At 39.3% G+C, this 26,932-nt stretch overlaps 1 protein-coding gene across 1 annotated transcript; it reads left to right on the forward strand.

Moving 5' to 3' along the window:
* The first annotated feature begins 3,614 nt into the window (after nucleotides 1-3,614).
* Nucleotides 3,615-26,859, forward strand: LOC124880667 (adenylate cyclase type 4-like). Its single transcript, XM_047385914.1, has 26 exons — nucleotides 3,615-3,872; nucleotides 5,536-6,742; nucleotides 9,602-9,811; nucleotides 9,905-10,066; nucleotides 10,588-10,737; nucleotides 11,309-11,466; nucleotides 12,195-12,306; nucleotides 12,436-12,563; nucleotides 14,604-14,762; nucleotides 14,883-15,042; nucleotides 15,213-15,383; nucleotides 15,564-15,595; nucleotides 15,756-15,809; nucleotides 15,992-16,055; nucleotides 17,201-17,298; nucleotides 17,519-17,603; nucleotides 18,483-18,620; nucleotides 19,126-19,203; nucleotides 19,537-19,712; nucleotides 20,814-20,898; nucleotides 21,007-21,165; nucleotides 21,691-21,837; nucleotides 21,919-22,026; nucleotides 22,181-22,295; nucleotides 25,093-25,217; nucleotides 25,432-26,859. The coding sequence occupies exons 2-26, from the start codon at nucleotides 5,831-5,833 to the stop codon at nucleotides 25,564-25,566; spliced, it is 3,921 nt and encodes a 1,306-aa protein (XP_047241870.1). The 5' UTR covers nucleotides 3,615-3,872; nucleotides 5,536-5,830; the 3' UTR covers nucleotides 25,567-26,859.
* The last annotated feature ends 73 nt before the right edge of the window (nucleotides 26,860-26,932 follow it).

Raw genomic sequence — 26,932 nt, forward strand, 5'->3', positions numbered from 1 at the left:
TACCAAAACTACAAAGCAAATACCAGATAGTTTAGAGTTGAGTAAAATCAGAAGGCAAGGTTACAAACTGAAAAACAATAAGGATGTAGTGATGTGTAAAAGACTGCTTTTCTGTTTTCAGTTCCTCATTCCTCATTTTTTGTTTTGTTCCTATAAAACACATGAAAATGATAGCACAATGAATACAGTATTTGTGTTTATACAGGAAGGCATTTTTGTTTACTTCACAGAAGAATACAGAGTCGTGTCTTTCCAAGAATAGATTCACATTGAACCGGTTTGGTGAGGCCTGCAACAATGGAGAAAAAAGAACAGTGCCTTTCTGGTAATTATATTATTTCAAAAGTTTTTTTTGTTTTTTTTTACATGGTTATCATGTATTCAGCTACTAATCACTCTGCTTTTGTTCATTTTGTTTTCCCATGTCTCTAAAATAGGAACAAATTATTACTATGCTACATTCACGAACAGCAACAGATGGCAAACTTAAAATTAAACGTAACCTTAAATTCAGGTTAGTATGAAATTCCGACATGTGATAAAAATAACATCTATGTTATGATTTGGGGTTTTTTGGTTTCCAGTTTTTTCCTTATGTTTTTCACTGCTCAAGTTTTGAATCATGCTTCTGTTATTTTCCTGGTCATGCTTTTGTTTTGTCGTCTTGTTCATGTTTTTTTCCAAGTTTGGTTTTCGGATCTGGTTATGCTTTTGCGTCATGTTTTTCTAGTTTGTGTTCAAGAGTCTCTGTTTTGCTCCAGTCACGTTTTGTTCTGTCAATTAAGTTTATTCGGTTCACCTGCACCATGTTAATCAGTTTTGTTTTCCACCTGTACCATGCTCCATTTACACACACCTGTTCAGTTATTCTTGGCGGAAACATTTCTCATTCTCATGCTCATGTCTAGTTTTCATGCTCAAGTCTTGTTTTTTTGATGCCATGCCTGTCTTGCCTGCCCGTTTGTTTTGTTCCTGCCTCCTGTAGTGAGTGAGTTTTTTGTTATTAAATCTTTTGCACTTACCGTCACGATGCCTTCTGGTCTGCGTTCTGGGGTCCTATATCTCACAGGCTCTAACAATCTAGGCGTGAAAATTGACTCATATTATCTAAATATTTCATACGGCATTGCTTCAGAGTCACAGCATACACCGGATCTCAGCACCAAACAGACCCTACCATGCAATAAAGCGGGCATCTGCGCCAAGTATGAGTATGTGTGTTTGCTGATGTCATAAAAATACAGTGACTGTCAATATGGAGAAATATTGCCACACCAATAAAGCTATTCAACTGGAAAAAATAGGCAAGATGAGAGACAGGGGAAAAACAAATTCAGAGAGACCTTTGAACAGAAGACTAATTGAGTCAGCTCATTTTCCTGTTTAAAATATCAGCGTTCAGCATTGCATATGTTATCTTCAACAACTGCACCAATACTACAATTGTAATGTCCACAAGACTGTGTAAATGACTCTTTCTGAATATCACTGTTGCATCTAAAACAATCATCAGTTTGCAAATGTAAAGACAATGTAAATATTAACAAATACTGGCACTTTCATGGTGGAAATGGTTGTATTTATGTCAAAGATTTAAATGAGATGTGCATTTTTACGTCACTCTGGTTAATAACACATTCAAATATCCTCACAGCATCTCACTGATTATCTTATTTTATTTTTTAAATTACAATTCCAGCTGTTAAGCCATGTCTTCATTAATTTGTATTGCTCTTATCTATATTGGTTTTTATCCCATGTTTCAGCTGTGTTTGCCATAATTTCATCATGTTGATCTAATCTTCCAATTGATCTACTCTCGTCTTTGTTTTGAAATCCTGTCTCCGCTGTGTTTATCTGATGTTTTTAGCTTTTTTGTCTCCTCTTTGCTTTGTTTAAATGTATATTTCCACTGCTTTACCTTGTCCACATGTAAAAGTATTGTACATATAATCTGAAGACTGAAAAACATTTTTAAAAATCTGAAAAATGTGGAGTGCATTTGTTTCCAGCCTCAGTCGATGCTGTTTTTTTAGAAAGACCCTTCTCTGCAATTACAGCTGCATAGTCTTTTGGGGTATGTCTATTTTTTTTTACCATTGTTTTTTGCAAAATAGTTCAAGCTCAGTCAGATTGAAGGGGAAATTTGAACCATTGTATTATAGCTCTGGTTATAAGGTTAAGGTGGTGGTCCTGCTGAAAGGTCTTAGACTGCCCTGTATTTAGCTCCATTCAGCTTGATCAATTCTTACCAGCTTTGCTTTCCCTACTGAAGAAAAGAATCCCCACAGCATGATGCGACCAACACCATGTGTTGCTATTGGGGTGGTGTGTTCACGGTGTCCAGTTTTAGTTTTTCCCCACAAAGTCCTGCAAGTATCTCAAAATGTTCCACTTTAGCTTCTATGACCAAGCCTCCTTCTCCACAAAGTTTGCTGTGACTTCTAAAAGGCTTTTGTTAAACTGCGAACAGGAGTTCTCATGGCCTTCTTTTGACAAGGGCTTTTACCTTTCTTTCATCAATGCTAGTCTTATTGCGTGTACGAGTAACAGTTTGTGGATCTTTCCAGCTCCTTCAAAGTTACCTCCGTACCTGGTCAGTTTAGGTGGACATCATGTCTTAGTAGGTTTGCAGTTGTCCATGCTCTTTCCATTTTTGGATGAAGGACACAACAGTGCTTCGTGAGATGCGCTGTTCATGAGTCTTCGTGATACTGTTTGTTCACTAATGTTCTTTAACCTCTGAGGCCTTCATAGTCCAACGTGATTTATACCAAGACTAAATTAAACTCAAGTGGACACTTAAGATTAATTAGGTGAAGGCAATTTGTTGAACTGGCTTTTGTTTGGGGGTTTTAGTATATTACACAAAACATTATATTGTCTATGACATGAAATCCCAATAGGATACACTGACGTTTGTGGTTGTAAGTGCGAGGAAAACGTTTTACAGATATGTCATAAGACCTACGATATTATGTCAGTTTTGATGAAGTTGGCCTAGCTTAATATGTATTTTTTTAACATCAAATACAGAGTGGAGTTATGTGATAAAATTGATATTCACAAATGTATTTCCTATAGATAACATTGATAAACACACCATTTTATTTGTTTTAACCTTCATTTAATTCTACATTTTATTCAGAACTGTTCTTGTAAAATACTGTTTAAAGTTGATTTGTTGTCTTCAGATATTTAGCGAGACCTTAAAGTGTACGCCCCTGGAATTGATTTAGCTAATTCCAATAAAAATACATGTTTATGTTCAAGGAAAACAAAAAAATCCCCCAGCGCATCCTGAGCCTTGATTTTGTTGTTCGAGTAATTGAGCTACAATTTAAAAAGTGAAGAAAATCCCGCAGCGCGCAATGAGCAGCAGTCAGCGCCGCCAGCATCTCCACCGTGTCTCATGAAAAGCCTGATCTTTGCTCCGTCCTCCTTCTCCATCTCTCTCCCTCTGCCTCTCTGTTTACCTTCACTCTGTTTGCTTTGCTGCTGCCGGGCTGGAGCGTTCTCGCGCACGCTCGCGCACGCATGCGCACACCCACACTCCCACACACCTGCCTCCTCGCGGCCGAAGCAGCGGAGCTTCTCAGTGAGTGGCTCGCGCGCCGCAACGAGACCCGTACTTTTTAACGGCTGTTTTCAGTAACGAACACAACGGTATAAACGGATAGTTTTTGGGTTTTTTTTTTTGTTTCCCGCTCGGTTGTAGATCGTACATGCTTGCTTAGGCTTTTAGTGCTGTTTGATAAGGACGGGAAGATGGCTGAGGACGCGGAGCGACAGACACTCAGGGAACCTCATCCTGTCTGACAACTAGACTGAAAGTGTGAGGGAGATCGACGATAACTTTGTCAAATAATGAGGTATGAATGTTATCTCTCTTTATAACTTATTCCTTTCGTTTTTAGTGGAGAGTTTTTGCTGTCTTGCTTTACTGTTAAATTCGCCTAAAAACTCCTTAAACTGACAGAAAGTATCAGGAAAAAATATTTTTATCTGAAGTCCATTATGTTTACAGCTTTTTACACGTCCTATGTTTAACTAGCACAAACTTACTCTAAAAAGTCTTAAATCGACCTGTTGCCATTCATTATGCCACATAATAGCTTATATTTAGGTCGAGTTGTGATCTTTTATCGTTCACATTCCAGAGATGTCAATGCCGCTTGCTTATATGTGTTCATTTATTGCAGGTTCCTTCTGATATTTAAGACATTTAGGACACCTGGTGTGTTTAACTCTTTTTTATTAGGACAATAAAAAATCCAAATGAATAAAATAAATGCGGCTACAGTTTGGGATGTTTTAATTTTGCACCCCTTTGTTCTGTAAGTTTCTTTTGCTTTTTGTGTTCTCTCTTTGGGCCATCTTTGCATCTTCATGTGAACATTTGAACGTAGCTGGTAGCATTTCTTATCTCGTTTCATTGGTTTTACTTCTCGTTGATGTCATTTGAGCTTGTTTGAGCACATTCTGGCTGTGTTTTCTGAGGTCTGTTTGTGTTTCTCATCACATATTGTGAACATTTTGGGTCAGGATCTAGAGGTTTTACACGTTTTTGAGTCAGTGGAGTATATTCTTTACAACTTTATGTCTTTTGGTCTTTGGTTCTGTTTTTTTTATTTTTTTTTGTTTTGTCCATTTTAACTGATTGTTCCCAGTTACACAAGTACAGCCTGTTAAAGCACACAAGGAGACCAACAGAAGTACCCTGTTCCTGGATTAATTTTTAGCTTTAGAAACTCCCCCTTTTTAGGAAATTGCTTCTTTGACCAACAGAACAGAGTAGTGAAACCATCAGAAAGGAGGAAAGGATACTAGCAGAACAGCAGCTCACTCATTGATTAACGTTAATGTACTATCATTTTTACTTCTGATTGAACCTGTGCCAACGATACCAGTTTATCTCCAACTAATGTATGACATGAATGAGTTACATGATTTACAGCCTAATCCCTGTTGGAGCGGTGATAAATCAGATACGTGGTCGCTACAGGACAGGCAGATTAAAAATCTACTCTAATCCTGGAATTAATGTGACATGGAAGCCGATAGGTTGCATGGGGAAATGTAGTCCCGATATGTGGTGCTCACCGGTTGGGCACAGAGGGGGTTTTCTGTTGTATTTTTGTGTTTGGTCAAAGTCAGGTGACGGGGATGAAGATGCAAAAGAGGGAAGCTACAGAAACAGAGCTGGGCTGAAGCTCTGACTATAGGTGTTGGTGGGAAAAATGTTTTTATGTGACCTGGGTGAGTCACTGACATTTCATTGTGGTGCACACCTGAGCTACTGTACAGTATGTGTGCGGTGTGCAGGAACATGTGACGGGGGAAGAGAACGCAGGTAGATTAACTAGTTTTACATAATGGGGAAATGTCTCAAAGCGGTGTGTTATGAAAATGGCTCTAAAACCAAAGGCAGGTACAGGCTGCGTGGGCTGTTCTTTGTTCTTTTATTCAATATAACTCTGTTCACTTTTTGCTCCCTACTAATTTTGTTCTCTGTTTTTCTATTTTTTTTGGCAGGGAAACTCTTCTTTCTCAGAGCATGGCAAAGAGCTCGTCCAAGGAGATTATGTTCGAGTTAAAGATTCCCTATCGATCTCTGGAACCTTAACAGATCATTGTGTGCTCATAGATAACGTTAAGTCTCTTAGAACACAGGGACTGGACTCTTCCCCAGTAGTTTCTAAATAAATAAACTTTTACATTTAATCTGACACAGACAGACTTTAGCTGTAGATTACTCTAGCAGGTATTTATCGCAGACTGACTGCAAGAGAGACCAAGGCAAAAGGCCGACAAACCCGTGCAGATCACCATGCCAGACGAGGCCAGAGCTTTGCAGGATGGGTTTAGGCCTGGACAAGAAGCAGCGCAGGTGGCATTAGTGCTAAACATTGTTGTCAATCCCAGCGATGGCAAGGGCAAAGCTAATACCTTGGAGCTTGATGATTTCACCCACAAAAGAGACTGCTTCAAACAGCAAAACGTCACCTCAGATCTTACTGGCAGGAGCCAGTCAGGACTTGGTGTGTCCCAGGTGTCTGTGGAGGTGGGTGAGGTGAAGACAGCACATGGTCCCGAACCTCTTAAAGCTATTTCTTTGCTGAGGGGGAGAGAAGTGAGCTCACAGAGCACTGAACAGGACCTTCCAGTTGAATCATCGAGCAATAAGCTACAAAATGACATAAACCTTCCACTGCAAGCGATCAGCTGCACGGATTCGGACTACAGCAGCACAAAGTCCAGCCCTGGTTACGCCTGCAGTAACTCCAGCATGGATCTCTACGATGGAGAGCTACTGGAGCTCAATAAAAAGACATTAGAGAAGATGAGCTCCATTTCTCCCGTCAATCTTTTTGAGACCAGTCTAGATTCGGACAAAGCAAACAAAAGTGACCTGGATCTTGACAGAGGCGATTCCATGTGGGACGTGGCTAGTAAATCAAACGTGGGAGACTCACCTAATGGCAGTTCATCTGGAATATCCGACGTTTCATCCAAAGTCAGCCAAACCAGAGAAAGCATCGACGTCAGGTCCGATCAGGACGACGACGGGCAAAGCGTCCAGTCCAGACGCAGTGTAAAAGAAGGGGTGTGTTGCTGCTATCAGGCCACCAACAGAGCTTTTATGCACTGTGTTGAAGAGACTCCAGCCATGCTGTCCGGGCTGCTGCTGTCCATCATCTTCTGCGTGGTCATCATCGTTGTCATTCCTGCTACAGGAAGGGTGAGATGAAGCATGAGTGTGCATCTGTGGGTGAAGGGGAATGTTGCTCGAATGTTTGGACAGATCTGTTAGAAAGGATTATTCATGACTAAATCAGTGGAGTTCAAAGGTTATATTTGCTGCTTTTCTCCGCATGAAGATGCTCTAAGCACTGGGTTTCACTCTCAGAAGTGTTTTCAAAGGTTATGAATGTGCACTGGTGTGTACATTTCTAAATGTTGGTCCAGTGTATGTCAGAAGCACATGTAATTAAGTATTTTTTCAATTCTATCCCCATTTCTTAGTCCTTTGATAAACTATATTTTATTTTGACAAATTGTAGGTTCCATTGCTCTTATTCCCATATAGAGTGCCATGAAAAAATGTCCATCCTCCTTCAATCCCTCAACATTTTTCCCCATCATGATAAGAAACCTTAATGTGTTTTATTTGGATTTTATGCGATAGATCAACACAAAGTAGCACATATAATTATGAAATGGGAGGAAAATTGTAGTTTTCAAAATGTGAAAAAAGGTGGACCTCTGTCTCACTCTCTATTGACCTCAGTAGTGCCATAATCCTGCCATTTGCAGATGATGGGTTGAAAACTGCTCTTTTTAGATGTTTCTTTGCGAAATTTCCTTTCACTGCACAAATATTTGCTGCTACATGTGGATCTATCACATAAAATCCCCATAAAATTAAAATAATTGATTGTCACAATGATAGGAGTGTGTGTAACCGTATAACTACGCTGTTCGTACAGCAGATACCTAGATCTGTTCTTCAAGGGGAGAGTTTGTGACTTCCTTTTTACCAGAAACATCCAATGTTTGAGTTAAAACTCTCTCAGTTTTAAGAAACTGTTTAATTAGTTAACTCGGATGGGTTCAAGTTCCTTGGGAAACTTACCACTATTTAAGTCATAGAGTTCTTAGAAAACATTACCCATGAATGTGCTCATTTGAGCCTGTTTGTGTCAATAGGATAGCCTTTATATATAGAAATTTCTGATAATTAAAAGTTGAGAGATTGATCAAAAGCAGAACGTGTGACAAAGCTTAAAGAATGTAGCAGATTGTTTTACATGATGATTGATTGATTGATTACTTTTAGAAAGTGATGGGATTATTCATTTGTTGCACATTTAAAGTAGCAAAGCAAAGCCCATCTTCCCAGTCAGAGAAGACGGGATTATCACAGTGAAATCAACAAGCGGTTATGCTTAATGGAGCATTTAAACCTGTTTTTCCTAAACACCATTACATTCTGTGGCTTTAGTTTACAATGATTTCATTCCAGTAAACAGCATGTGTGTACAGACGGTGCAAACCATCTTCAGCATCGCCACAGTATTTACTTGCATGTGAAAATACAGTGCAGATTGAGTTTTCATTCTACGTGTTTAGACATGTGTTTTACATGTGGATTCTCTGCAGTGAAAAGACTTGTATTTATTTATTTACTTTTTTAAACTAATTTGGAAGCAAAAGGCAAAGTTCTCTTAAAAGATTTCCATGTATCTCTTATAATAGCTTTTAGGACAGTATTGCATTGAACTTTTGAAGCTTCATTCATGCATCAACGTCAGAGCAGATCGTAGTCCGTGTCCTACGTCAGAACCATATAATCTTTTGCACCTCTCCTGACGCAGAGCAACACGTCACACCCACGCAGACCTCTGCAGGAGTAATTAACACGTTTGGTATTCCATATTTACACTGCACTTGGCTATGATCACCTGTGTGTGTGTGTGTGGGTGTGTGTGTGGGGGGGGGTGTATCTGACTGGAATTGTTTTATTATTTGTCAGTGTATCCAAAGCAAAGTCATGGAGTACAGAAACACTGTTGAAACATTAGCTAGTAACCAGTAACATCAATAAGAATGGTAGCCATAGTAACTGTAAAAACAGACATTCTTCGGTTTCATTAATAATATTAAAGCATCAGTTTAGGAACATTTTACCACCTGTTTGAAGCAGAGTCTGCCTTTCATGCACACAAAAAAGGCTTTTTAATTTGGATCAATCTTGATGGACATAATGAAAAGATCCACAGAGTAATGCTTTGCAGAGACATCCTGTATTACCTTTGATGGATTTGCAGATGAAGTTTATTCCAGCTTTTAATTTACGAACCGACACAGCTTTCCAAACAGAGCCACTTTTCTCAAACCTTTGTGCTTTCGCCTCCCTGCCATTCTTTACCGCACCGTACTATTTTAAATAAACATAAACAAGGCTGCACCAGCTGTAAGTAAGCAGTAGAAGCCTGGCTAGGTCCAATATCAAGTGGTTTACAGTAATCAAGACGACAGGATATAAAAGCATATGTTACTGTCCAGTCATTGCTTTTGAACAGAATAGGCTTGAATTCCCTCCACCTCATCTAAAGGTGGGGAAACATGATTTTTACCCTGTGACTGTCACACTTTAGGGTAGGATGCATTTTCTCACCTAAATTTGTGATAATGGTTTCGCCATATGAGGACAAGGAGGAAAGATGGGGTTTCGATGGTGCCTTTGGGTCTAAACAACATGATGTCGTTCTTGTTCACTTTACAATCCTGATGAATTAGCACCATCCATCCTCTAGTGGCAGCAAGGTAGTCAATGAGAGGCTAGAGGTAGGACTGTTGGAGCTCGGAGCCTCTTATGTGTAGTCTACAGAGGTATGGGCAGCTACTACGCTTCATGGACCAAGCAGTACTCATTCTCAGACTCTCAAGAACCATCAGCAGAGCAGGCTTAGCCCTGTGGTGAGAACCCAGACTGGGACACTCCCAGAACTGATTGTTCTCCCAAGTAGACACTTTGCTGTTTATAAGAGGTGTGATTGAAAGTTTTCCTGACTGTACTAACTTTCATATCATGCAGTTAACTTCAAAGAACAAGGCTGATCATGTCGGTGAACTTTCGGTGGTGTGTGTGGTTCTCTGCCTGAGCACACTCTTGCTTGTGTGCCTGCCCTGGGTGGCCACAGTGAGGCGCTGTGGAGGAGTGCTGGCGCTCTTCGTCTGGGGGACGCTTTACGTCACGGCTATAGTCTTCATCTTCACAGAGGGGCCCGTGACCGCATGGGAACAAGTGAGATGTAGCTAAAATAAAAAGTTATTGGGTTTTGTCATTTTTTAATGTACAATTTACATTTTCAGTTTCTTTCCTCTCTTATGTCTTCAGGTGGCGTTTTTCCTCTTCCTCTCTTTAAGTGTTTACACAGTGCTGCCTCTCTCTCTAGCCTGGGCCCTCATAGTTGGGATAGGAACCAGTGTTTCTCACATTATTATCATCAGTGTGTATGTCCCTGTCACGAGTCCAAACACACCAGCACTGGCCGAGCAGGTAAAGCGTCACCTTTTTATTCTACAAATCTAACAGTGATGGTTTCTGTTCGACGGTTCGTTAATCTAATCACTAATGTCAACAGTTTATATTATTTACAATAAATAATAATAATATTACAAAATTTATTTTGAGTGAGAGACTTAATGGGATAAAGCTTAATTTTGGATTTAGTGTAGAAATTTGCAACTTTATCGTCCCAAGATTGTTGCATGAAGTATTGTAATTCAAATGTAACACCTTGTTTGGCTCAGGGTGCACAAAAGCATAGTGTGTGATCAGCCGGGTTTATTTCCTCTGGAAAACATGTAAATAAGCAGAGAGACATGTTACCTGCCCATGTGCAAACAGGTACTTATTATAACACTGTCATTATGTATCTTAAAGTAGGCAAATTCAAAACAGAATGATCAGCCTGTCTTGTGTCTAATTTACATGTGGCTGCCATGTCTCACGTAAAACGCCATGTGCTCCATTCTCAACACAAACGGCAACTTACCTGATCTCCTCCTCTTTTTTAGCTGGTGGCGAATGCAGTGCTGTTCGTGTGCGTGAACTGCGTCGGGGTCTTTCACCTGTGGATGACCGAGAATGATCTCAGGGCGTCCAATAAGAAGCGAGAAGAGTTCAGTGCCGTACGCTCCCAAAAGGAATTGAAAAAATATCAGCAGGTTGAAACCCTCTTTTGTACTCATATTACAGTAATAACACAGTAATATAAATCTATTCCTTGTTACTCTGTATTCTTTTGTTTTTCAAGAACCAAGTCAATCACACAAATTGATCATTAGAGGCGGCCCTTCAGAAACCAGTTTCTCCATGTCTTTCTAGGCAGCTTCTTTCACCTCCTCTGAATTTAAATCGGTATGTGTAATTGGTCTCATTAAAGGGCTCTCTACATGGATAGCCACAGTCTGGTACCTGTATGCTTTCCTTGCTATTAGGCCAATGGATTAATCATTCACTCGTCTGAGGCTTAGCAGCAATAGAAAAGGCAAACCCAAATGGACACCATTCATTGCAGGCAAACAAAGAGATGAAACACGACCTACTAAGCAAACACGGCACAGCTTCAAGGAGCCTTTTGATGGCCCTCTGGTTCTTTTTACAGGCTCTGAACATATCCGTGTCGTTTCTGAATGACATAAATCCAGTAGTTCTGTGGCGCAAAGCCTCAAAACAGCCTACTTTGCTTCACCTAACACACATTTACATCCTTTACGTGTGTTTCCTCTGACACAGGAGGGGCTCCTTCTGTCGGTGTTGCCACGCTACATTGCTGTGGAGCTGAAAAGCGAGGTCATAAAGAGGCTATCCAAGCCAAAGAGCAATGATGCGAATGAAACCGGCAACCACCCCAACTTTCACAGTCTTTATGTACGGCAGCACAGGGATGTCAGGTAACAGTCGCACAGATATAGGTGGAGGATTGTTGAATATGTAGGCTCATCACTGATCATCATCAACATTCTTCACCTGTTTTGTTACAGTGCCTTCCCACAGTATTTATGCATTTGAGCAGATTACAAACCCATGTGTGTTTTATTTGGATTTTATGTGAAAGAGCAACTGAAAGCAACTGTGAAGTGGAAGAGAAATGACACGGTGGTTTCCAAACCATTTCAGAGGATTAAAAGAATGTGTGCCTTTCAGATCTGATTTTCAAAGAAAGGAGACATGACTCAGGACTTTGTTACAGTACATTTGTTGCATTACTATGCAGGGCAGGAATACACACCTTTGTTTGTACCTCCTGGGTGTATCTGAAATAAATAAAAGACAGCACAGCTACTCCTAGCCACACATTTTTATTTTACCCGAATATTAAAATCTCTGTGGCTCTTTTAGTCCTGCATGTTTCTCTGATCTTGATCTAACCAAGTTCTCATTTACTTGCTGTATACTGTATATCCACTTCACTACTGATGAGGTCACACCGTCACCTCGTCATCTGTCAGAGGCCTTCTTCTGAGTAGCTTGTTGTTAGCTTTGATAATAACTGCATTGGTATATCCGCATTTATAAGTGGCTTTGGATAAAAGCGTGTGCCAAATGCATAAACCTGAACATTTCAAATGTTATTGTCTGACCATATATTAAATATGAATGTTTATGCATGCTTGTTTAGCATCCTGTATGCAGACATCGTAGGCTTCACAAAGCTGGCAAGTACCTGCACACCAGAGGAGCTGGTTGCGGTCCTCAACAAGCTTTTTGGCAAATTTGATGACATTGCAAAGGTAAAACAAAATTATATAAATGATATTGAATATGAACCATGCTGTTTTGTCATAAATGGGGGCAGCTTTATTGTGAATCAAATATCCAAGACCCGCTCGTTTGCCCTGTGTATATTTTTCTGAGCACAGAAGAATGAGTGTCTTCGGATCAAGATCCTGGGGGACTGCTACTATTGTGTTTCCGGTCTCCCTGACCCCATTCCCAGCCATGCCATCAACTGTGTTCAAATGGGCCTGGACATGTGCACTGCCATCAGGTGAGTTTTATCCAAATTGATCTGAATCTGAGCTGTTTTGGTCAATGTCCTCAGCTGTTCTGGAGCTTAACCCTTCCCCATGCACATTTTGAATTATCTGAATGTGCAACATTTAAAATGCGGCACATTCAGATCACCAAATAATCCCACTGTGTACACACTTGTCTTTTTTAGTTTAACAAAATGTTTTTGTCCATATGTCCTTCCTAGGTTTTGCCTAAATAAGGACGTTTTGATATTTGATCAGCTTTTAGCAACTTTCCAACCACTTTGAGTTATCAATCGATTCGTGTGAATGGCTTTTTGCCATCATTGTTACGCATTGTTGATGGACAAAAAAATATGAAAAGTCTTTTCGCCATATCCTGATATACAACCTTTTATATCTGATTTGAAAGAAGTGGACCCAGTGTTTTTTCTGATTGCAGTAGTTGGTGTTATGTGTTACAGTGCAGCAGCGTTTTTCACGCCTAAACAAACATATTTTGCATAATCCACTCTATTTTCTGTTCTGCACCCTTCAATGCAAATGCTGCAGACCCAGAGCTGGAAGGCTCATTGATTGCTTTCCTGTGAAATTCAAGTATAAGCCTCATGCAAATTTAATGTGGCAATATGTGGTTCCGTTTCAGTGTAGGAATAATTTCCTTTATTTTTTTGGACTTCAGAACAAGCTTAAAGCAGTTTAGTTGTGCAGAGTTACTACATTTTATATTAAATACAATAACATTTTATTCAAATTTGACACTAACATTAAAACTGGGTGAGCTGATCTCAAGCTCTATATACAGGTGTGAAGGCAGTTAGGGTATGTGTTTATGGGTTCACCAATTGCAGTTTTTTGGCCGATCACCAATCTTTAAAAAGATTGACCTGCTGATTACCTGCTGAGTTTGTTTTTAATAACTGACACTGTCACGTGTTATAGGGTCGCAATACACCACGAATGTTTCAATTTAAACTAATAAATTAACTAAACAAAAAAAAAATGTTTCTTTAGTCTTTCGTTTTTCACATTTTCAGACCTTTGCAGAAGTAGATAAGATTGATGGATAAGATCGGTTTCACATGCAAGTATCGGCCATTGCCAATCACCTAAAATTAAGGAAATCAGGACCGATTGATCGGTGCGCTCCTAGTATGTAGCACAAACGACAGACATGTAATCACTAGTGGGTCTCAGGTTGTCGGTTGGTCCATCTTTTGTTTTTTGTGGCACTAGAGGCCTTTTCATTTTTTCAATAGTAGGTAGACAGGAAAGAGGGGCAAAGAGAGGGGGAGACATCTTTGAATGGGTCTTTCAGAACATAATTTACCACTGATACCCCTTTTCCACCAACACAATTTGGAGCCTGTTCCGGTTCCTGAACCCAACTTCAAACCTGCAACACGTGTTTCCACTTACAAAAAGAGGTTCAAAAGCGCGGACTCTGGTTCAACTCGGGGACTGCAGAACACTTGGTTCTTCTGCGCAAACCGTAACGTCGCCGTGGGCGGGTCGAAGCCGCAGAAAATAGAAGCAGCAAGTACGGCAGCGAAGACGGAGAACATACCTTATAAACATGATCTATGTTTGTAAAAACACACTAAACACGTGTTGTATAACTTCTCGTTTCTCTTACACTCGTAGATGCTGAACACATACAAATAAAAACATTGTCCTTGTTCGGAGTCACAGTCTCCATTTCCATATTAGCTGTAGTTTTATGGATGCTCTCATAGAAATACTGCACCCCCTGATTTAAAAAATTGTTGTTTGTTTTTATTCTAAACTTAACAAAAATATAAAAGTGATGTCTGCTTTCTAAGCTCAAGCTTCTTGATACAGACATGATGAATCAAAGCCTAAAATAATCTGCAGTTTTAGTAGATGAGGTAATTCAGTAGATTTAAGTATGGAAAAATGAAATTGTACCATGATGCTGCTTCATCCAAACCTAGAAGACTGAATATTTAACATCATTCATGTTAATTTAGTTTCTTTTTTAAACCAATAGTTCAGAAATATTGATTTTTAGCAACCTGTTTGCCTCCTTTTAGTGAGCTTAGACGTGCTACAGAGGTTGATATCAACATGAGGGTTGGCGTCCACACTGGCAACGTGCTTTCTGGGGTGATTGGCTCACAGAAGTGGCAGTATGACGTCTGGTCAAATGACGTTACCTTAGCCAATCAAATGGAGTCTGGTGGCCTTCCTGGGTAAGAAAAATAATTCAGATCCGATAATTCAAATCAGAGATGGTGTGAAAGCAATAAAAAGGGATCTTTTTTAAGCCTTTTTTTCCATTCATTTTAACTTCTGTTTGTAAATGCTGGTAGGCGAGTCCACATAACCGAAGAAACGCTGCAGCACTTGAACGAAGCGTACGAGGTGGAAGACGGGGATGGAGAAAGTCGGAATTCTCATCTTAACGGGAGAAAAACATACCTGGTTATGGACCCCAACAAACCACACAGTGTTGCCCGAAGGCCTAACACGGTGGGTGTCAACCTGTTTGTGAGAAAAATATTCTTTTAAACATGAAAAAACACAATAACTTACCAGTGTGAGCTGCTTAATGGAAAACAAAAAGAATTTGTAATAGTAGCATGTGGTATAAAACTATTGTTGGGTAACAAAAACAAGAGTGATGTTTTCTGCAATTTCAGACAAGCGGTCTTGCTGCAGGTGAGAACAAGCAGCGGGCGTCTGTCCGAATGTCTCAGTACCTCCAATCTTGGAAGAGCATCCACCCTTTCGCTGACCTGAGCAACCCTGAAAAAAAGAAGACCTTCAAGCCTCTCAAAGGCGTCATAAAGCGCCCACAGCTGACGTCAACTGTAAGCACGAGAGGATATATCCCTGCTTCTCCATCATATTAAGCTGCGTTGTAAAGGACATGCAGGACAGTCTCTGTTTTGTCTCTCTCGTCTGTTTGATCATGGTCTATTGTATGCTTGTGGGAGGTGATGATGGGCCTTGTGAGTCTGACAGTGTGTGTATATTTGTGTTTGATTCAGGAAGGACAACTTTTTCAAAACAGCCCCAATCGGTAAGTACCAAGAATCTCTTAAAGGGCCATTCCAATATTTACTCCAATTACAAATCCATTTATCACTTAAAGGAGCAACATAGCACTTCTTTAGGCAGCAGCAGCAACACTCCGATCTTCTAAGAGAATGCCATCAGTAATGTTTTCTCTTTTGTTTTAGTCTGTCTATCGATAGCAGCATCAAGGGATCACTGGACACAGTAGACATAGCAGGGTAAGCTTAACTTGGATCTGAGTACCTTTAGGAGAATTACCTCTCACTTGCAATTATGGTTCTTGAATTTTAAAGTCCAATGGTCTTGATCCCTAAATAAAGATAATTCATAAGATCCATCAGATATTGATTTATCTTTTAAAATTGCTCCATCATTTGTTTGTTTGTTTCTTTTCATTTAGGAGGAAAGCAAAGAAACTCAACTGGTTGACTCTGTTGTTTAATGACCTCAGCTTAGAGAAACAGGTACATGTTCTTCTGAAGCCTAACGTGGGGTCATTAAAACTATGGACACATAGGGTGCTTTGCAAAAAGTCTTCATATGCCTTCAACTATTAAACCACAGACTTCAATGTGTTTTTACTGAGACCTTAATAAAATTGTGACATGTAAGGAAAAAGATACATGGCAGTCAAAATGTTTCACAAATTAAAATCTGAAAAAAATCTGGTGTTCATATGTATTCGGCCCCATTTACACAGATACTAAAAAACAAAATCTAGTGCAACCAATGGCCCAAATGATAAGTGTGATTCTGGAGGAGCTGAAGAGATTCACAGCTCACAATGGGAGAGTTAGTCCACAAATCTGCCCTTTACAGACAATTACAAGCCATGTATGGGACACAACAAATGCAGTAGCAAGAAGGTGCCCTGATCAGATGAGACCAACACTTTTTTTTTTTTTCTTTGTCTGTCTACGTGTAAAAATGTATGGACTCTCAACACACCATCCCCATTCTGAAAGATGGTAACGGCAGCACCATGCTATGGGGATGCTTTTTCACCTTTAGTAATGAGAACCAAAACACAGGTTAATTCTTGAAGAAAACCTGTTAGAGGCAGCAGAAGACTTGAGAATGGGCCGGAGGTTCACCTCCCAGTAGGAATATGAGCCTAAACATACAGGCAGAACTACAAGGGGATTTTAATCTGTTTTAATGGTCCAAACCTAAATCCACTCCAATATATCCAATGTTCTGTAGCGCTGCTGTTTACTGGTCTTCTATATCCAATCCGACTGAGTTTAAGCTGTTTTGCAAAGAAGAATTGGGAAAAATGTCAGTGTCTGGATGTGTGAAACTGGTGGAGACATTCCCCAAACAACTAAGTAACAGCAGAAAAACGTATTGATCCAGTGGCCATGAATGCATAGGCTAGGCAAACCCTTTGGACTCCAGGTATCCTTTTCCATCCACTTCATATTTATGCACTACTATGCTTGCTCTGTTATCTAAGCTCCCTGAAGAAAATTGTAAGTTGGTTGTATTAATGTGTTTAGGGTTAGTACCTTCGCAAGAGCACTGAACAGGGGGTTTTGTGCCTTAAAAGTCCACAGTACAACCCTAAGATGTATCAAGCCTAACAAGCTTTTTAAAAATTGTTTTCCAGTTCCGCCTCTCAAAGGTGACAAATTTGCATCACTCAGTGAGCTGCATCGTTGTGATCTTTGTGACTCTTTTCACTGTCCAGATGCTTGTCTCTGACAAGTAAGTAGATCTTTATTCATCTTCATGCAAACAACGTTCGTGTTTATTGCGTGCATGTCTTCTGAAGCTGTCTGCAGTCCTGCTGGCACTAAAACATCTTGAATGTCTAAAGAAATGTTGTTGTGCCGTGTCTTAATTGTTACACACACTTTTTTTTCCCCCCTAAATATTAATCAAGGTGAGCAGTTTAACTCAACTCAACTTTGTATATCTGTTATAGGGACTTCGAAATGGCCGTGTCCTATGGTGTGACCTTCCCAGTAATGGTGGCACTTCTGGTCTTTGCTTTTGCTGCATACATGACGGTAAACAGTCTGTTTATGTATCACTTGAACAATGTATAAAACCATGTCAACGTCTGAGTAACTCTACATGATTTGTAATGACTTACTCAGGGACAGTAACTTAGAAGTTCTAGAGAAAAAGAAACATTTACTCTTTCTTGATACGGACGTTTTACCACTTGAACTTTACCACGTTTTGTCACCTTACAGCCACAAACTTTTACGCACTTTATTGGGATTTTAGGTTATGGCCATCACAACATTATGTATATTTATGACATGACAGAGGAAATATGGTTTTTAAAACTGATCACAGACAGTTTGCTCTAATACACCATAATGAATTCCAGTGCATCTTACTGCCTTCCTAAGTCCCCTAATTAATATATAGTCCCCCGGCGTGTGATTGGACCTGAGTGTGAATGCAGCTGTTTATGGGAAGATGGATGATAGCAACATACTCCAAACATCTTGTTGGTGGTTCTACAAAGTTCTGAGTCAGGGTGGCTGAATACAAATTCGTGTTAAACTTCTCAGATATTGATTTGTAAAATATGGATCATTACCTTCCACTTCACCATTGTGCGCCTCTTTGTGTTTATTTGTCACTTAAATCTTAAGAAAATACACATGGGTTGTGGATGTAACGTGACAAAAGGTGAATCTAAGGTATGAAAACTTTGCAAGGCTCTGTAAGCAAATATGATTTCAGAAAATTAGATTTTGAATATTGAAATGTCGCTGATCAGCAACAGTCTTCAAAAAAGACAAACATTAGAAAGGAAAGTAGTTTAAAAATCTTTCCTAAATTAACAGGTTATTCACTTATCGGTCTGCTGAGAAGATTTCCAATGGATCTAGAGTCGTACTATAATTAGATTTTTCATTTTTCCCCTTCAGAAATTGCACTCCAAGTTGCCATTAAATGTCCAGTGGGTATTGAAGCTGTCACGAAATTTCACCACCAGGGCGGTGCTACGGCTTCTTCTAGTCAGTCTGTGTGTTCTCATCACTTTGCTCATGGCAATCCTCAACTATGTGAGTAGGATTATTTTCTCATTTTGTTTCAAAACGGTGTTTAACAAAATCAACACTCTCTTCTTAGTAGTACTAACATTTTCTAGTTATTAAAACATTAAAAATAATTTATAATAACCCCAACTACAATAAAAGGCAAATTAGTCTGCGCCGTTATTTATTTATTAGAAATAAAGAGAGAATTTTCTTCTTTTCGTCAGCAGAGGAAAACATTAATTTCATACACAGGAAAAAAAAAAGTAATGAATCAAATAAAAACTGTAGAATAGGATCTGCAAGCTGTCACCAACAGTATAGTCAAAAGGAAATATGTAGAAGACCATAAAAAATGTCAAGGATCAGAAGATTTTTATTAGATGCTGATGCCAAAAACAAACCTTATATCTGAAAGGGAGCTTTCATCCGTTTAACTATGACTCGATGTAAATATTAGTCATGAACTGATCATTTGGTCTACTGTTAGTAGCTTGCTAGTCTTATTCCACCGTGTTTGTGTCTTCTCCAGGTCTTCCTCCCAGGAACAAACTGCACATCAGTCGCTAACAAAGCAGATTTAGAAGGACTCAGACTGTATACTGTCCCTGTAAGTACCTCCAGAGGAGGAATTCACCAGGCTTTATATAAGATTATGTATACAAGGAAACTAAGCTTCTGTACTTTTATTTAAGGCCAACATTGGTTTCTCTTGGTGTTTGCATTTCCCTTAGCTTACATTAATCTTTTAACTTTGTTGGTTAACTATTACCTTTGTAATAAACTGGAGTTTACATTAGATAGACCTTAACAAGTTTGCTGGAACCCTCCAATCTATCAGATTTAAGTGTCTGAAATTCAGCACCGTTCCAGGTTTCGACATCACATCTAACCAGTTTGCACTTATTTTTCTCCCCTCCCACCTCTTGGTGAAAACATCCAGTACTACCTGTACTGCTGCCTGCTGGCCATGCTGGGGGTGATTATGTTTGTCAGGATCTGCTTCTCTGTGAAGGGACTCCTGCTCACCCTGGCTGTGGTGGTGTACCTCGCCCTGTTCCTCCACGTCTTCGCGGAGAGGTCCCGGTGCCTTGTGGATCAGCTTTATAATGACACAACGTAAGTGACATATGCATTATAGCCATGGCTGTGCTACAAAAGTACTACAAGTGGTATTCAGGCGTAACTGATGGAGTCAAGTGTTACCTTCGTCTTTAAAACAGGAACTTGGATCTGGACATGACATGCAGTGGTCTTTAAAGGCAAAACTAAAGTCTGAAGGGGGCAGTATTTACTGCTATGTTTAGTGAACAGGCTAATTATTTAAAGTATATGAAGTGAATAAAATGTACTTCTCTGTATTTAGTTTTTTTTAAACTCTGTTGTAGCGCGTTCACTAAAAGAGTTGAAGTACTGAGGGTGGGAAAGATTAAACAAGATGCAAATTGTCAGAATTTCAAATAGTTTCTTATCGTTGCTGCCAAAAGCTTAATGTGCACAACGGCCATATTAGATTCACAGGCGAGGGTTGGAGAGAAATTGTTAATTTGCCACTTCTTTTCAAACTTTCAGTAATCCTTCTGTTAGATGTTGAAATTTGCAAGTTCCAAAAAAATTGAGTGAAGCTGCAAAAAGACGGCTGGACGGACGGGGGGCCCTCAGGTCTCCAGGGTCGGGAATTTAACCCAGGACTGCTGCGTTGAGGACTGAGTAGTTGTTAATTAAGATAACTGTACTCTGAATCTTTACAGCCTTATATTGACACCAAGTAAACAATGAAATATTAATAACTTAATTAGGTGCTGGATACTGATGTACCTGTTCTGTTTAAATGTCTCTTGTTTGTGGAAAAAGCAGTGCATGCCTGAGTGTGTGCAGATTGCATATTTCAGTATATTAAACGTGTTTAGCCATGTCAGTAACGCTCAGTGAGACCCAGTCCACTCACCATTCTCTGTAGTCAAAACACAGCCTGTCTTGCTCTGGGAAAGGGGTTCTGTTTCTGTCCTTTTGTCAGCGACGACAAGCCCAGATTGTGAATCCTTGCTTGCGGTTTCAGTTCACCATCATTTATTTAGCTGCCTTCTATAGAAAGAAGCCCTCCTGGGGGATGCAGGCACTGTTTAGACACAAGACATCCATGTTTGAAGAAATAGAAGAGGAGGCCTTTCATTAATCTGTTTAACACTAGAACCGCTTTGTATTTGTATTTGTCTTCAGGCCCAGTGTACTGAAGGACCCTCAGATCATGTCTGGGGTATGGCTGGTCATCTTTTACATCGTGTGCCTCATATTGGCTAGACGGGTTTGTCTCTTTATACACATTATTATGCATTATAATATTTTTTAACACACAAATTAGTTGATACATGTTGAAGGGTTATGTGTGTGTGTGTGTGTGATTCTCTGGCAGGATGAGATGACTTGCCGTGTAGATTTCCTGCTGGAGCGCTGCTTCCAAACAGAGCGAGAGGAGATGGAGACCATGGAGAACGTCAACAGGCTCCTCCTTGAGAACGTCATGCCGCTTCACGTCGCCTCGTTCTTCATGGGCAAAGCTGTTCACAATCAAGTAAATACAGCAAAACAGGACAGAGGCAAAGAAACAGGAGCTCATATTGTTTCACGGCCTGCTTTTTTGTCGGTGTCACGCAATGCAGCAGCACCGTTTGGCACCCTCTTATTGAACGCTCTGATCGATTCTATAGTTTAAGTTCAGTTTAAAGGCATCCTTGTGACAACAATCAAACAAATAAGCAAAGAACTGGCTTCTATAGGACAGAATAATGAAAATCTGCTGCCCTACTAAGCTTTTCATACTAAAAAGTGAAAACTCCACATCTATTTGTGACATTCTACACTGTAACTATATGAATTTTAATTCAGAAATGTGTAAAGAAAAAAAAAGGTATAATAAAGCTTAGGTGTAAAATTTCTCTGAAAAAAACGTGGCACGTAAACATTTCAAGCACGGTTTGCTGTGCATCGTTCATGCCATCCAGTCAAACGTTGTCGAATGTTAAATCCTGGGACAAGTGTGTCCTCGGTTGGAAGGTGAAGGTAATATGTGTCTTTATTTACCACATTTCTTTTTCAGGACCTGTACAGCGAGTCATATGACTGCGTATGTGTGATGTTTGCATCGATGCCGCAGTTCAAAGAGTTTTACAGCGAGAGCAGCGCCAACGGAGACGGCCTGGAGTGTCTGCGCTTCCTCAATGAAATCATAGTGGACTTTGATGATGTACGACCACAGAGATAATGAAAGAAATTTAAATACTCTCTTCTCGTCTCTAAGCCTTTCCTTGTCTGTGTCTCAATGCAGCTTCTCTCTAAGCCCAAATTCTCTTCCGTTGAGAAGATTAAGACGATTGGCAGCACTTACATGGCTGCTGCAGGAGTAAGACACTGCCCTGTAGGAGAAGACCATAAGGTTCGTATCCTTAGGGTTTAATCTTCAATGTTTGCATCAATTGTTTGTTACAGTTTTGCAAAGCAAACTAATGTGTTAATTCCAGCCTTCACAGTAAAGCACTCCTGTCTGTCCCACTCAGTCTAACAACTGTGATCTCTGGCTCCCCCTACAGAAAATGGATATGACCTACTCTAATGTTCGCTCCATGGTGGAGTTTGCAATTGCAATGATGAGCAAACTGGAAAAACTCAACCAACACTCTTTTAACAACTTTAAACTCCGGATCGGTGAGTTCATTTCACAGTTATACTGTCAGGATAGTGAATACTTCACCAAAAAACTAATACTACTGAGATCTGTTAAAAGAAAAAGTACAAACTCTGCTTCCAGAAAGGTTTAAATGCAAAAGAATGTTCCTGCGTGTTTAAGCCTTTCATTACACACATGGTTTTAGAAAAGATAAATGCTGTACATCATATCTTGTGTGCCACACCGAGTGGTAGAAAACGATGAATAAGGACTTTATGAGCTTCCTAAAAATACAAAAAAGCAGTGTAATGGAGGACAGATTCAGTGTACGTTTATACCTTTGTTTATGCTGGTACATCACATGGAGACTCGGCCTCCCCAGACGGGCCTGAACTAAATAGACATGCAAGACAACAATATGTTTACCAGACCAGTTTAGAGTCAGTACAATTCTTCCAACAAATAAATTAAAGAGAGTAAAACATTAGCAACAGGAACAGTCAGCCGGTTCACTGTCTCTAAAAAACATATTTAAAATCTTTTAGCTCAGTTTAGCTGCTCAGCTTCAAGTCCAGGTGGATTTTGTTCAAATTAAAAGGATTGTAGGAAAATGTCTTTTTTTTTTTTTTTCCAAGTTGTGCTCATACTGAGGGAACCCAGATTGTAATAAAAGGCTGTAACCGGAGGCTCCAGTGGCTCTGTTAAGGTGACCTATAGCACAACTGGTTTACAGAGTCAGAAAAGATGAAAGGAACTAAATAAATGATTGCAATTCATAAAGACAACTTGAATTGGCCTCACTGCCTTACATTCCACCAACTGGACTTTTCACATTTTCTCTCATTACAACCAGATATATGAAGGAATTTTATTGGGACTTTCTGTAGACCAAAGCAGGGCATAGTTAGGAAATGGAAGGAAAACATGCATGAGAAATAAAATGAAAAGTCAGAGAGCAACTTTATTCAGCCCCTTTACTTTGATTCCCCTAAATAGATTCCAGTGCCACTAATTGCCTTCCAAGGTCGTTGAAATAGAAGTCACAGTCAACCTGGATGTAATTTAAACAAACTAAATTGTTGTAATCAATAAAATAAAACAATTTATATTAATATCGGATACTGAAGAGTGTTGATTTGTAATATTTGTAGATGAGGTCGACTATTTTTAACCTTTCAGAGGCAGTGTAGAGGCACTATATTTGCTATATAGTTTGTCTACATTAATGGATAAAAGTGGCCTTTATACCTCGAGATGAAATGACCACATATGTTCATGTTATGTGTGATCAAAACCTGAACAGGAAATGACTTGACTTCTAACACTGTTTTAAATTCGCATCTTTTATCTTGAATCATTGTTTATAAAAATATGTTCACATGGTTTTGGCATTAAAGGCCTCCACTGTGAATTTAAATGCATAAATCAATCCATGCTCAACACATCGGTATCCAAGTTGTCCACAAGTTTTTCTCACCTCATCACAGACGATGCTTATTATTGTCCAAAAAAAAAAAAAGAATCACAAATATTGCTGCTTAGAGACGAAAACCATAAACCAAAGTTGGATGAGTGGGTGAACATCTGTGGGTGAAAAGTTTAGAAGTCTTCATCTGTTATTGTATGGGTGGTGTGTCAGGGCTTAGGCCAAGGCCGTCCTTCACATGTGTGTAGATGCCAGTAAATGGAAAATCCAAAGTGTTATACATGACAATTATCCACTTAGTCATCCACACATATATATTCACACTCTGACCATGGTAAGCTGCATTGTAGCCGCAGCTGCTCTGTGGCAGACCGACAGAAGTGGGGCCCCACCGAGCCCTCTGACCACCTGGTAAGGAGACATTGTCCATTGATTCTACACAAGTTGGAGCACCGTGGTTTCACAAAGTGTGTTTGGCTGACTTTGCTGCAATCTCAGCGCATGTTTGAAGAAAAAGGGGTCATCATAAAGAGGAGAATCTATACAGTGGCTTGTAAAAGTATACATACCCCTTAAAGTTTTCCACATGTCTCATTACAACCACAAACATAAATATATTCTATTTGAATTTTATGTGAAAGACCAACACAAAGTAGTTTACAATTGTGAAGTGGAAAGAAAATGATGCATGATTTACACGCCGCTGTAGATACCCACAGGCTAATGAACGGACACAGTTTCCGCTTTTAAAAGAAAATACCACAATACTTTATATCCTCACTTCAAAGTAGTTACATTCTAGGGCTGATTCAACACAATAATAGACACACAACTTGAATTTTCTTTAGTGTGGTGGCTGTATATGTATATATACAGTAAGATATATGAGCTATACTAGTGCGCCTTCTAATTACAATAAGGTTTTAACAATTTCAGTCAGTTTCATCCAATACTTTATTTTAATCTCATATTGTTTTGTTGTTTTTTTTTTAAACCAAAGTTCAAATAAACAAACAAATGTTTTGTTTTTGGTGTTTTACCAAACTTTAATCCTAGAAAACGTTTTCTAGAAACTAAGTATGCACAATACAAATAAAAAATGTTGGAAAGCCCATAAAAAAAATAATGCAGCAAATATTGCTAAAACTTTATTGCTGCTGTTAAAACACCAAAAATGTTTATTTAAAATAAATAAATACAATTTGTGAGGTTACTGTGAGGTCATGTAAGTTTTTAAGCCTGTATTGCATTTTTGTAAAGGATTCAGCTATTTTCAAAACATTCCAATAAATACCACAGGCGCAAAGATAAGCAGAATATAAAGTCCTAACTAGGAGGCAGTTTTATATTAAAATAAGAATATCTTGTATGTAAACATGCGGTAATTCTTCTCTGTTATCCACCTGCAGGAGTAAATCACGGCCCGGTGATCGCAGGAGTTATTGGAGCGCATAAACCTCAGTATGATATCTGGGGGAACTCTGTTAATGTGGCCAGTAGGATGGAAAGCACAGGGGAACTGGACAGGATACAGGTCTGACAAACACTCCACACATGCAGGGTTTAATGACGGGTTAGATGTTTTATTTAAAATCAACCAGTTTCACAACACAGATATCCAGTACAACAATAATTACTATTATTATTATTTAGTAGCTCTTCTTAAAACAAGAACATAATCAAAACAGATGATTGGATTAACGATAAAAACTCCTTGTTTTGGCTTGTTTTCCCCACCGTGATCTCAGGTGACGGAGGAGACCTCCCAAATCGTCCAGAGCTTGGGGTACGATGTCTCCCTCCGAGGAAAAGTCAACGTGAAGGGGAAAGGAGAACTCACCACCTACTTTGTTAACACTGATCATTCAATTCCTCAGTTCTAATCATACTTGCACTGATTTAAAGCAAAGGCTCCAACTGAACCTGGGAGGTGCTGTAAACATGGCATGAGTCACACTGGTTTCCACACAGACAGAAACACAACCAGTGGCTGAAACTTAAAGGAAGATTCCGCTGTATATCCACACCAGACGCTGACTCAATGATAAAAAGGTTTTTTTTAGTTTTTTTTTTAATAGCTGCCTTTGTTTTCTGAATGAGGCAATAAATATGATCCATCCTGACTGCTAACAAAATACAACTGGCACCTGGAAGGAGAAACCTTGCTACTTATGGACCCCTGCAAGGCCTATTCTGCACTGTTTCACTCTACATACTAAAATAGGTTTTTAAGTGAGGAACTCTCCAAAGCTGGGGCACATTCATTGCCTAATCTAAAAACGATAGTAATTTAGGTTTGTTAGAAACAGAATAACCAAATACTATTGTAAGAGGTATTATAGAAAGGTTCATGTCTCACAAAGGAAACCTGGTCTTTCTCTGTGCTCATTCTGCCTAACAAATGATCTGGATGAATAAGATTTAACATGTATTAAAAATTATTTTTTATTTTCACTTCTAGATGGGAAAAATGTTTACCTTATTGTTTAAATTTTCTGAAATTGACTGGATTGGTGTGGAAATGGTAAGAAATGGACCAAAGAGATGTTTTTTATTCCAACAATTTTTAACCTTTCATAGTAGGAAAAACACATGCATTCCTGATTACATAAAGAGAGATGGAAAAATGTAAAGGTTACATCATACAATTTTGTTTGTTTTTTGTTGTTTTCTCCATCCTCAAATGACTGGACCGATAAACAAGACTGTCAAAAAATAGACTATGGAAGAGAATGAAATATTGTTTACATTTTCAGTCTTAAATGCTGAGATGGACCTAGTTGTAGGTGAAAAGAAAACATTTTACACATTCTGGTTAAACCTTCCACAGCACACCTTATCCAGCCTGAAGGGATGGGGATCCCAGAGTATGATGTCACTGGTGACATTGCTTGGATGCAATAGTTGTGACCATGATGCTTTGAAGTATGTTCATAATATGTCTCAAACTGACACTATTATTGTGGAAAAACTCTCCACACGCATGAAATGATGTCATGAAAACTCAGGACATGGAATTGCACTTTCTGACTTGTGTTTGGATGAACTGCATTGTAACCTGCTGGTGTGTATGTGTTGGAATGCTGAGAACTGTGAAGGAAGAACAGCTTTAATATGTTAGCTGTACGGAAATATATTTTTTCTATTCTATTTATATAAACTAATAATAAAAAACATGTTCCTGCGTTGTTGTGTGTCTGTTTCCGAAATGCATGGAGCGTCAACATCTCACACTGGAATTTCCCCCTC

The sequence above is a fragment of the Girardinichthys multiradiatus genome, chromosome 14 (assembly GCF_021462225.1).
Source record: "Girardinichthys multiradiatus isolate DD_20200921_A chromosome 14, DD_fGirMul_XY1, whole genome shotgun sequence".
In the NCBI taxonomy this organism is placed as follows: Eukaryota; Metazoa; Chordata; class Actinopteri; order Cyprinodontiformes; family Goodeidae; genus Girardinichthys; species Girardinichthys multiradiatus.